The 12,757-nt window shown below is 40.4% G+C and overlaps 1 protein-coding gene across 6 annotated transcripts in view; it reads left to right on the top strand.

Annotated features, from left to right (window-relative positions):
• LOC131593011 (protein bicaudal D homolog 1) overlaps positions 1-12,757 on the top strand; it is a 239,270-nt gene that overhangs the window by 83,839 nt on the left and 142,674 nt on the right. For all 6 annotated transcript variants that reach the window (XM_058865137.1, XM_058865143.1, XM_058865141.1 and 3 more), the window contains exon 2: positions 240-452. In XM_058865137.1, coding sequence (XP_058721120.1) covers positions 240-452 — 213 coding nt within the window. The remainder of the gene's footprint in view (positions 1-239; positions 453-12,757) is intronic.

Here is a 12,757-nt window from a genome sequence, read left to right as displayed (position 1 = left end):
CTCAGTGGAGGTCGACTGGATGGGGGCCATAAATCCAGACTGCAAACAGGAGCAGCCTCAAGATGCTTCATTTCAGCTAAGTGGGATGGTGGCCCTCAGCTGCTGGGAGAGTGTTTAATAGGTCAGAGTTTGGGATTTGCAGATCTATCCCATTCCTGCTGGCTATGCAGCTGCTCAGTTCCATTGATAATTGTTCTGGGGCAGTAGGTTTTCACTGTGCTCTGTTTTTCCTCCTGCAGGCTTTTGGACAGTCCTTCTCTGTTCACCGCAAAGTGGCTGAAGATGGCGAAACGCGGGAAGAGACTCTTCTCCAGGAGTCTGCGTCAAAGGAAGCATATTACCTTGGCAAGATTTTGGAGATGCAGAATGAGCTCAAGCAGAGCAGGGCCGTGGTCACCAATGTTCAGGCAGAGAATGAGAGGCTCACTGCAATTGTCCAAGACTTGAAAGAGGTAAATGGGGCTGAATTTCCTTAGGGTACCATGGATAATACAGCTCTGAGTAAACAAAGTATTACAGGAAATGAAAATGCTCACCTCCCAGTCTGTGATCTTCCCAGAAACCACATGGCCTGAGGAGGCTACAGTTTAGAAAGGAGAAAATATAACTTCTGTTATCTTTAAACAACACCACCACTCCCTTACAAGTATAAAAAAACCGAGTTCAAGAAGCTGTAATTTCCTAAGCACGCTTAGCATTTTGTATTGTATTTTATAGTACTGAATTTTACATCAACACATTTTTGGTGCTCATGCAACTCTCCTCTTTCTCAGCATTTACATAATTTCTCAGGCACTCTGGACTGCCTAGAATGAAATAAAACTTTTGCTGGTTTTCTTCTACTGTAAAGCAAAATCAAAATGCATGCATATTTAGAAAATGGGTAAGGAAATCAGATATAGTTATTGACTGTATGAGACATTGAATAATTTTGATGGAGAATTAAGCAATATTTAATAACTTGCCTTTTTTCCCCTTGGAATGTCGAAGTTACAGAGTGTAACAGAATAGCTACATGCAGGGGAAGGCAGCACTTGGAAATGAGCTCACATCTTCCCTGCATGCCCTGGGAATGCTTAGACACTGGGATTCTCCCCACTGCCCAGCTGCTGAAGGAGGTATTTCCTATGTGATTCTGGAAAGTGAATACTTAATGCATTAATTCATTAATATTAACAGTTACCATGTTTTCTGTAGCTGAATGGAATGGCATCCTTTTAGCCTACAGAAAGCCCTGGAACAGGGTATCCCTGGAACTGAGGCCTTTGCTCCCATTGAACATTCTTATTTAATGGTTGTACTGCCCATAAGATGGATCAGGTCTCAGGAAGAAGTACACACGTGCCAGTTGTTCCCATAGTCCAATTAAAATATGTGATTGTAATTGCTGTTGCAGTGTTTAACAAAAGAAAATCAAATATATTTTAAATTAGTTTTGATCTACTTGTCCTAAAATCTTCTTGGTGGCAGACAACCAGCTGCTGACAGGCCTACCTGTTTGGTTTTGCTCACAGGTCCTGATGACTTGGGCTTCAGACACAAATGAACAACCAACTAAGAGAAAACACACATTTGTCTTTGTACTCTATATTCTTTTCCTCTGGGTCTCCTTGGGATTCCTTCAAATGCAAATCTCCCTTCCATTTTCTATCATGGTTATTGATCTGCAATTTGTTCAGGAGCCAGTTTCAGTACCTGTCCTCCATGGAATATTGATTGTCCTCATTTCCTTGGAGATAATAGTAACCCCTAGTGTGAAGCCAGCTGCAATTATTTCCTGCTCTAATCCTAAGTAGAAACAAGCCAGAGCAGTTAATTAAAGTGCAATAAAGGAATTTACTTGAATAAAAATAAGGGTGATAAACTGATTAGTATTATTATGATGTTGTACCCCAAATATGAAATCCTTGACTATGTGGAACTTTCATTTTGTGTTACTACAATCAATGTATTTAAGCATAAATAGGATTAGTGCAGTCAGTTCATTATACCACATGCTATTATGATTAATTACTTGAATAATAATAAGAGATAGAAGATGACTGACACCTACTTCAGGCTCTATGTGATATTTTCACACTGAATTACGCTGGTATTTCACCTTGTGCTCAAAGGAGTGTCACTCTTGTGCCCAGCCTGGTATCCCTTGGTCCCATGGCAGTGATGTCCAAGTGCCTGCTGAAAGGAGATGATCTTCTCCTCTAATGTTTATGAATTTTGTCTGCTTGGTTCTGCCTCCTGCAAGTAGGGAAAAGCAGACTAAACTTACTTCAAATCTTGACAGCTACAAAGGTGAGGAAAAAAAATATGAAGTGTCTGGTATGTTTTGGGATAAAGCCAGAATTAGATGCTGCCGTGGGTGGATTGCTACAATGAGGAAGCAATTTGTCTCTTTAGGCAGTAAATCTGGAAATCTAATTAGAGAAAAAAATGAAAGAAAAAAGATTATCTTCATGTGGGCCTCTGTACTGAGTGATGCAAAAATAGATGGGTCTTATGTCCAAAATGTTCTGGACGTAAGTTACCTGATGGGATCCTGTCTTTTCCCCTTCCTGCCCCCTACCTCTTCCCCTCAAGAAAAACATGCTTTATAGCTGTTTTTTTAGACCTTAATAAGACATCTTATAAACTAAACCAACAAAAATAAATAATTCCTTTCACCTTCAGTTTTAATATAAAGATTTGAATAACTGCTGTGTGGTTCTGGGAACAGTGTTTTTTCATGGATGACACAAAAGTATGGTTGTTTCTCCACGAACTCATCCACTTATATGAAGACTGATAGGTTTTCAAAAAATTACTCCTGTTGTTGGTGTCACATTCCTAAATAATACACTCAGTGCTTCACTCTCCTGCCTGTTGTGGGAGTTGTCTGATGAATTCATTCTGCTTTCTGAATTTGCCCAGAAATCCATACTCCTATGAATGTGTATGAGCGTTTTCTGAACCATCAGGATACACTCACATGAATGCTGATGACTTTTAGCAATCCTGGGAATTCCATAGCCCCAGAGTTTAAAAATTCATACATTTTAGCAAGTATCTGCCTCACAGTCACAGCTGATGTCTGCAGGGCAGCTTGACCTGGATCTCCCTTGCTATAAAAGGGAATGTATTAGGCTCAGGTCTCTGGAGAATTATGCGCCTCAGACTGCAAAAACAAACAAATTGATTTCAGTACCCATATCTTGAAAAAGATGGTTTTTTAAGAACTTGATCATGTGCTTCACCCTGATGGGAAATAAGGAACCAGAAATCTCTGTACATAGATAACTTTCAACTTAATGTTAAAATGATTAAAGGAGTAAAACACCACCAGCTTTATTTTTGATGTAATAAAAATCTGTAGAGTGTTGGATAGGAATCATATTAACTATCACCTAGTTTTTTAACTATCACATTCTGGAAAGCTGGTAGATATTTTTTTCTCCCACCAAGACCTAAGATAGGGAATGTAGGCTGTTTAATTGGAACCAAACTATACAGATTTTAAAACTGAGGCCAGAGAGATAATATTTTAGGAGTCAGAGACTAGATTTACAACATCTGCATGTTAGGCATCACACAGTTTATGGTGGTGGCCTTTCTGTATGGAGAGCTCATTATGGTTATTGGATCATGTAACCTTCTCTAGCAGTGTATAAATTGCCCTTATTTATTATAAATGTTAAAAAAACCCACCTTTTCTTTAGGAAAACATCTTTTTAAAAGACAATCTTTTGTCTTTTTCTTATTTTCTGGAGTCTAGTTGTTTCCTATTTAAAAACACTGTTTATTATAGTTGGGAAATGAGTAGCTTTTTTCTATTTGTTCCAGTGAAACAATCTCTTCTCATAATAACCATAATTTTATTGGTGTATGGGGATGAAATCACCACCCTGAGAAGCTGATAACTGGCAGAGGTGGTTATGAAAGCCCAGATGACCAGCTCAGAGGCTGGAGAAAGTTCTCCATGCCCATAGACAGGAAATCTCCATACAGAGGTGATGTTTGGATATACTCCTCCATCATGGGAAGGCTGAATACCTTGGAGCTGGGCATCTGACTCAAAACAGATGGCAACTGGAGGGGAAAGAGAATGAAGCAAAGATGAAGCAGGTGAGGCTGTAGAAAATGGAGGTGAAGAGTGATGGTACAGTTCAAGATCTGTGGGTGTTATGAGACTAGGCTGATGGGTTGTTTAGGGTGGGTAAGTGAATATCTTGGTGTCTGAAGGGGCTGGCAGGTATGGATCAGCTCTTTATTCCATTAAGACTAGTAAAAAGGAGAAAGCTAGGAAGAAAATGTTTTCTATTAAAGGCCACTGCAGCAGCTGCTGGGGTTGCAGAAAGAAATCAGCACCTGGGTACCTGCAGCTGATGAGATAACAGATGAACAGGGAGGTTTACGTGAGGACAGTATTAATGGGCCATGGAAACAGCACACACCTGGATTTCTGGAGGGCAAAAACAAGAATGGGGGTGGTGGAAGAGTGGGTGGAGTGAAAAATAGAAATTTGTGATGTATTATTTGCTGAAAACAGGTGAAAAATGTTTAAGGTAGAGTTGTGCTGCCCTGCTGCCCTTGAAATCAAAGCTAAACACGTATTCACTTCAGCAGTACAAAATTCTTGTACTTCATGCTAATCAGGAAATGTATGGGCATGGTAGCCTGGACTTTTCTGAGGGGAACTAACACTGGAAAATAGAACAAATTTGCAATCATTGTCTTCAAGCTGACTTTCATTGACTTTCATCTAAAAAATTATATATTAAGAACTGGAATTTCTATATTATATGTAGCTTAAATAAAATTTTGCTGTTTCTTATTTAGAAATTATATTTTTTCAATCTGAAAAATTAGGGGTTTTTCTCTTTTACAGTCTTGAGTAAATACTAAAACCTTTAATTGTGAACACATGTAGTTAATACCCTGTTGTGGTGTAACCAGGGCAAACACACCAATTTCAGATTCTTGTTTTACTGCTCTGGGTTTAGATTTGGGTACATAGAGTATCCTGTATAATGTAAGATGTCCTTAGATCCTTTGTACATTCAATTGTCATCTACTGCTCGAAGGTTCTGCAGACATAATGTCCTTCAATTTCTACCTTTTGTAAAATTTTCTGTCCATCTAAAGGTCTGGCTTGGCCTGAGGTCTGTCAGTACCCTGTTGCTGCACATTGAGCACTGCTGTAGGAGATGCTGGGATCTTCCAAGGAGAGGTTTCCCGGCTGACCACCTCACCCAGTGATGTCCTTCCATTCTCTGGTTCCATGATTGTGGTGAGGTTTGGGGCTCCAGTTTATTCTCTGTCCTAGGATTTATGAATCTACTTCTTTCTCTGAAGAAAGTGCCCTATCAGTTGGTTGGCAGGCTCTTTGTCCCTTCAGATGAAGCTGTTCCATGTTGTTGGGAGATAGTGTTTTGTGGGCCAGGGAGAGTGAGACTTTGCAGGCTGACGAGCATGACTGTAGCCTAAAGGCTAAACCACTCAGATGGGAATAGGGAACAGGGTCTAGTCCCTATTTCAATTAATGTTGGATAAGAAATACTCAAATATTAATTGGGTCAGAGACCAGAACCCCAGCTACTCCTCTGAGAGAGGACAACCTCAGCAACCCTGTCTCCAACCCTCAGGGAGAGCATGGTCTGCAGCCTGGCTCTCCCATGGCTGGTGGCCTAACTGATGAGCTCTTGGAAGGAGGTAACTCTGGGTAACCAAGTGAGGTGACCTTAACCAGCTCTGCATTGAAAAACAGAAAAGTTAAGTCTGAGGGAGGAATTACTGCTAGGGATTATGTACTGCAGGAAGCACCTTTTAGCTGCTTGGCTGTAGTTACAAAGCCAGTGAATTCTCTTCACTTCTTTTTTCTGGTAGTTGTCTAATTTCCCTCATGCATAGAATATGGATCCTGTGATTGTGCTCTGGTGTTTAACCCAGATAGTGAAGTGATTTAAGTTACTGCAGTGTTGACTCTGACCATGCAGAATCCTTACATGATCTCATCTGCTCCCTTGTGGTGATGTCCTTTTCTTTCCAGTGTCTGCATTCACAGCCTTATCCCATTCATTCTACTCCAGAATGAGAGTTTGCTTTGGCATTAAAGCCAGTTAAAGAATGCTCGCATTATAAATATTTATCTGCTTGCTAATATTAAGGTGGCATTTGCAGTAATGGCTTTGTATTGTGACCCTGGGCAAGGGGATCAGGTGGACCCTCAGCCAGTTTGCAGACAACACCAAGCTGGGCAGAAATGTTCATCTGTTAGAGGGCAGGAAGGCTCTGCAGAGGGATCTGGACAGGCTGGATTGATGGGCTGAGGACAAGGAAATGAGGTTCAACAAGGCAAAGTCCTGCACTTGGACCACAACAACACCGTGTATCACTACAGACTTGGAAGACAGTGGCTGGAAAGCTGCCTGATGGAAAAGGACCTGGGGGTGCTGGTTGACAGCGGCTGAACAAGAGCCAGCTGTGTCCAGGTGGTCAAGAAGGCCAATGGAACTTGGCCTGTATCAGCAATGGTGTATCAGCAGGACCTGGGAAGTGATTGTCCCCCCGTACTCAGCCCTGGTGAGGCCACACCTCAATTCCTGTGTCCAGTTTTGTGACTTGAAAGAAAAGACAGTAAGTATATTGAGGTGCTGGAGCAAGTCCAGAGAAGGGCAATTGATCTGATGAAGGGTCTGGAGCACAAGTCCCATGAGGAGCAGCTGAGGGAGCTGGGGGTATTTAGTGTGGAGAAAAAGAAACTCAGAGGAGCCTTTATCAGTGTTTCCAACTTCATGAAAGGAAGTTGTAGCAAAGTGGGGATTGGTCTCTTTTTCTAAGTAACAAGCAGCAGGACAAGAGGAAACGGCCTCAAGTGGTTGTCAGGGAAGTTTAGATTGAATATTACGAATAAACTTTTTCACAAGAGTGGTCAATCATTGAAGCAGGCTGCCCAGAGAGGTGGTGGAGTCACCAACCCTGGTGGCATTTGGAAGACACATAGATATGCTGTTTGTGGATTTGGTTTAATAGTACAATGGCCATGATGGATTAATGGTTGGACTTGATGGTCTTAGAGGTATTTTCTAATCCAAATGATTCTATGATTTTTTGTGGGAAAATAATTAAAAAAATACACTGAAGTATTCAACATGGATATTGTTAAAGGTGTTTTGATCCTAATGGACCTTAGTGCAGGCACTGCTCTTGAAAATAAGCTGTAGGAATGAGATGCTAGAGCAGCCCATGGACATGATTGTGGGTGTCAGAGGTGTCTGAGAAACAAAGTGGAGCTGGGTGTGATAGAGAGATGGCAGAGCTGTTCCTCCTGTCAGGAGAGTGCTCACATCTCAATTTGGGGCATTTTTAGCATATTCAGTAGAACTGACAGTATTTACATTCCTTTGTTTTGGAAGTTAATGTCAACTGGTTAGAACCAGCCTTGAATTAGGCTTAGAATATAAATGTGTTACTTTGCCCACTGAGAGGTGTTTTTATTTTCTGTCTCCTGTTTTTAGAAAAGCCTGCCATAGGGAGATTGTCAGGTCCCCCTCAGAAATGTTTCTCCCTCCTTTGCTGACAGTGTTAATGGGAGATGTTTTTGCCTGAAGAGGCTGAAAAATTTGCTTAAAAATGTATTGTATCTGTCTGCTTTCAGGAAAAAATTCAGATGGAGCTTGGTCCGAAAGCTCATTAAATGGTTTCCTCTGCTCTGTACATGTACTTTCCCTGTTCACAGGACTTCTGAAAAGAAATGAAATTATTTTCTTTGTCTTGGAGACAGAAAAATACAAGAAGCTATGACTTGTAATCCTACCAAATCTCTCTTCATGCTGTGAAATTAATGGGTATACTAATAGACTGATACTGTCTCTCTGTAAGAGAAAGACCTTTGAGTACAGGCAGCAAGACCACTGTCAGCTGCTTCTGAGTGTTCTTATTAAAAGACAAATATTTAATTACAAATCTGCCATGCAACTCCATCTTCTGACTTAGTTACCACCAAATGCTTTCTTAGGGTTCTTGCTTCACAGTTTGGCTGACAAACCATTCAGGTGAAACCAAAGGTGGTAAGATTCACCTTTTTGTTTCATGAAATATGGTTTATAATCCTAAATTGCTATAATCACTCATAAGATGGTTGTGTTTACAAGTTCATACTCCTCATAAGCACCAACAGTAATAGAACAGGAAGGTCAAGAGTTCAGGATAAATACATTTTGTTGTGGCACTGTTTTTCTTAGGGTAACCAGCTTGTTTTGCTGTTCTTACCCTCAAATACACTTGCAAACCACCAAAAGTATCTTTGAGTGGCTGTTAATGAGCCCAAACAAGGATTTTGGATACAAATTTGGGATTTGACACGTTCATGACACTGTTTTCTTTGGCAAGGCTTGGGCATTTAGCTCTGCTGGGAATAGCAGTCAAACAATGGACACTAGGGAGGTCAAAAAAAGGCCAAGTGGGATAATGAAGCATAACCGAGGGACTGCTGTGTAAATACCAAATGCCTTATTAAAAATACTCAATTTCCCAGCTCCTTCTTTCAGAAAAGAGGCCTCAAATAGAAAATGAAAGAGGGTGCACTTTCAGCTGCCCTTGGTAATCAAATCAGGATCTGGCAGTGCTGGGTCTTACATAAGTTTTTTGAAAGAATGACCCCTTATTTGTGCCGAGCCCTTTGTGGCCCCCTTTGTGCAGGGTATTGAGTGAGCACGTGCTGAGAGGACAGCTCTGGAAGCCAGAGGTATTACCTGGGTTTAAAGAAGAGTGAGGCAAATTTCATGGAGGATTGGGCCATCAGTAGTGCTGATACCTGAAGATCCAGTCCCATATCCCAGGGCTGGTAGGGGATGCCAGGGAAAGCATCTTCCTATAATATCCCTGTTTCTCAGGTATCACACCTGTGGCTGCTAGGATATTGGGCTAGCAGCTCTCTGAACTTGTCAAAACATTATTTTGTTCTTCCTTTGTGGCCTTTACATTTTTAAAATGCATAACTTTTCTGCCTTGCTTTTGTTTCTACATGAGGAAGCCCTCTTAAGGACTTCTTGTGCTGACTCATTCTTTTCAGTATTAATTTGCTGGCTAAAAATAGCTTGGGCTTTTGTCTATTCAAGTGGTGTGGAGTAAGATGGTTTTTGGCATTGCTGGGATTAGCTGTGTTGCCAGTTTTTACAGAATCCTTGCAATGTGATCTAGACTCTCAGGAGCAAGAGCCCAGGAGCTGTGTTGACTTGTACTTTGTGTCTTCTTCATTCATTTGCCTGGGATTAAGTGGGAAAGGAAGAATACCCTGGGTGCCAGACTTTCTGAAACTTAAGTCCAAAAGCTTAAGCAGCCTTCCAGATAAAGTAAAGGCATAAGGAAAAGAAGTTTTTGCTGAAAGTCGTCACTGCCTGAGTGCATAAGCAAATAGGGCATAAATTGTGCTGACATGTGTCACTGGTAAAAAATATTGAACAACAAATTGAAGGTAAGTTTGTTGCCCCTGTTCCAATTAATTTCCTTTGGTTGTTTTTTTTTTTTTTAATGAGCAGTTTTAATTTTTTTAAACTGAGCAGTTTTCAGTTAAAAAAAAAAAAAGTTAGTTAAAAGCTTCCCTGAGAGACTAATGTTTTTCTTGCCAGTCATTCAGTGTTAGAATGTGCAATTGTTGAATGTTTCATTCCTTTAGTACTCATTGGGATCTCATAGATCATCCTGTTCTTATAGAGCTGGAATCTGGATGTATTCCCAACCATCAGTACACAGGCAGTGTGGTCGCATTTTTCCTCTCCTGGGAATCCACACATGCACTGTAGCCCTGCATGATTGTACCTTCTGTTGATTTTCTCCTGTTCCCTGCATATGGAGGCATCACTGCCTGTTTTCCTTCCTCATAAAATTTTTTGCTCATTATTAAGCAGTACCAAATGGATGGCACTGACCGGCCATTGGTTCAGAGAAGAGATCCACCAAACTAAACTGAAAAACTCAATGATCTCTACTGGAGCTGTGATTAGTTACTTGGACCTTAGGGAAATTCATGGGTGCTAATCACATGTGGACAATAATTATCAGCCAACGTGCTCAAGCTTCAACATCTGCCCTTACTTGTTCAAACCCCACATTTATTTTCAGTCTCTCTTTTTTTTTTTTTTCTCGTCTTTTAATCAATATTCATTTATTTGGGTTTCTCCTGGGATTTAGTAGGTAATTTTGGGAAATGGGATTTACCTTTTCCTGGGGATGTCTTGGCTGCCAGGACATGGAGCATTGCCTGTGACCTGACCCCAGAAGTGCATGATTTGTGAGGTGCAGTCAGAGCAAAATGGAGCAAAACACATCTAAATTATGCCTTTGGACTGTAAGCAGCTACTAAAGAAATTTTTGGCAAAAATCCCCCACCAAACAAAAAGAAAGAAACGGTGTAGAATCAAAATCTATGAAACCCTGAAAAATACGAAGAAAGTCAGCCAAATCTTTCAGGTTTATATATTTTATATAATAATATATAAATATAATATATAATATATGCTCTTAATGCTGGTATTTTCTCATCTGGATTCATTCAGACTACATCTCACGAAACTGAAGTCTGTTCTGTGTGGCAACCTGAGACTATCCTTAAATATGGCCCTGTGTGGGGCAGGTTCTTCTCTTCAGTTTCCCCCTTCTGCCTTAAAACCACAAACTCATTACCAGTTTGTCATTGGTATGAAATCATTAATAAGTTCTTGGCTCCCATGATCTGTACTAATTGTGCTTTCTACAACAAACTCTGTTCTCAAGAGGAAAATTTATAAGAGGAAGGTGACAGAAGGGTGAACAGCAAGAGCCTCAGCTATGCCACCTCTTTTTCTCCCTTTGCCCTTATTTCAATATATGACACAAGCTGGTTATTTTTAGCTATTCTCAACAGTCAGTGCCAGTCAGCATCCAGGAGGTGGGCAGCAAGTCAGGCAGAGGTCAGACAGTGTTATCACCCTTTCATTGTGATGGTCAAATCCACTCTTAAGCTTCAGGATTGAGAGAAATGCACTTTTGCTGGCAAATGTTTTAGATGTGTACGTGCAGATGCTCATACATAATCAGAGCTTGTCTGCTTCTGTGATGTTATTGTTAAAAAAAAAAACCCTCATCAAATAGGTAGGACTAGATATGAATGCAATTTTTGCCTTCACTGCTCATTCATTCTGCCTATGTAGCCTTTCCTGTCCTCCTGAAGCACAGTGTGTTGGCTCTTTCAGCTAAATGTGCCTTGAAGGCATCATCGTAGAGCTGTGATTTTTCACTTCAGTGAAATGGTCGGGCTGTCTGCTCTGATACTCGCTGTGAACTCTGCCTGAAGAGTGAATGCTGTGGCATTACAGTGTCAGCTCAGAGTGAGGTGGGTTAAAAATGGGTCATTTCCCACCACTCCTGCACACCTAGTCACGAAAAGGGGATTCAGAGGAAATGCTCTTCACTAATGCAACGCTGTGAGGTTTGGCTCACGATACAAGGTTTTTGGCATTTGTTTCTCGGAGTCCCTTGTGTCTTGTTTTTCCCAAGGGAAGTGACAACACAGCAGCAGTGAGAAGATACAGGATTCCCGTTCTTTGCTTAGTAGCTGGATGTGATTAAAGTGGCAAAGGCAAAGTGGTAAAGTGGCAAGGGCAAAATTATGGGTCAGGGTGGAGGAAGGGAAAGTGTTTCTTTCACAAATAGCTTCTCTCACATGCCCTGTCTTTCCCAGATGAGGTACACAGAGAGACACATGAGAAAAGCAGGGAAGAAAAATTTAAAAATTGCAAAAAATAGGTATGGATGGAGATTGGTTGTCAAATAAATGGGAATATATTAAAGGGAAAACTCAATATTTTGGTCTGTATCAAGTCAGCAACAAGGTTTCCTAAAGATACTATGCCTTGGCATGCTCCACAAATGTGAGAGGAAATGAATATCCTTGTATTATCCAAATGTTATATTATCCAAGACATAAATGCAGTGAGGATGAAGGATTGAATCAGCAGACCCCTTTGCAAGATGTTCATAGGCACTTTGTAGAGCTGGAGCTCACCTGATTTTGGCAGCACTTCCCATTGCCATTTTACTGTACAGTAAGTTGCTAAGCAGATAAGCCATAGCTAGAGATGTAGATTTATATGATTGGTGTGTTCTTGATATTAATTTTACTGAAGATCTTTGAGTCATCATCATCAGAATATTTTAGTTTTGGAGGCTAGGATGTACAGCTGGTTTTGTGCAACTTGGTTTGCCAGTGCTCTCTAAATGTCAGTGGTGATTTGAAGTCAGCCCCTTGACAGCTTTCATGCTTTTTTTTGCATTTTTATGTTTTTATCTGTTGTAAATACTTTTAAAAAACTAATTATGAGTTTTGCCTTGCCACTTTTCTTGCTCTCTAGAATTTATAACTTACTTTACTTTTTCTTCCTTTTAATCTACCCAATTTCTTCCAACCAAATCTGTTGGGAGATGGAGCTTTATGCCAGAGTCATAACTGCCATAACTCTGTATTAAAATGAATAATTTTATCAGCTATAAGGAAAATTGAACCTTAAATTGCTAATAGAATTTAAAAACACTTATGTATTGTTAGTCCACTTGAAATTATATTGCCATCTTCAAGGGAAAGAAGCAATGACAGTATATGCTTTGAAGTTCAAAAAGTGAAAAAATTTAGAGTATTAGGAAGGAAAAATAAAACTAGGTAGGTCTTTAACCTTAAAATGAGAAATGCACATCCTTGCTGGTGTTTCTGTTTAAGAAAACCTCCACCTTTTAGCATGTTATCAAGAGT

Source organism: Poecile atricapillus, chromosome Z (genome assembly GCF_030490865.1).
Source record: "Poecile atricapillus isolate bPoeAtr1 chromosome Z, bPoeAtr1.hap1, whole genome shotgun sequence".
In the NCBI taxonomy this organism is placed as follows: Eukaryota; Metazoa; Chordata; class Aves; order Passeriformes; family Paridae; genus Poecile; species Poecile atricapillus.
This window is presented reverse-complemented; position numbering and strand designations above follow the sequence as displayed.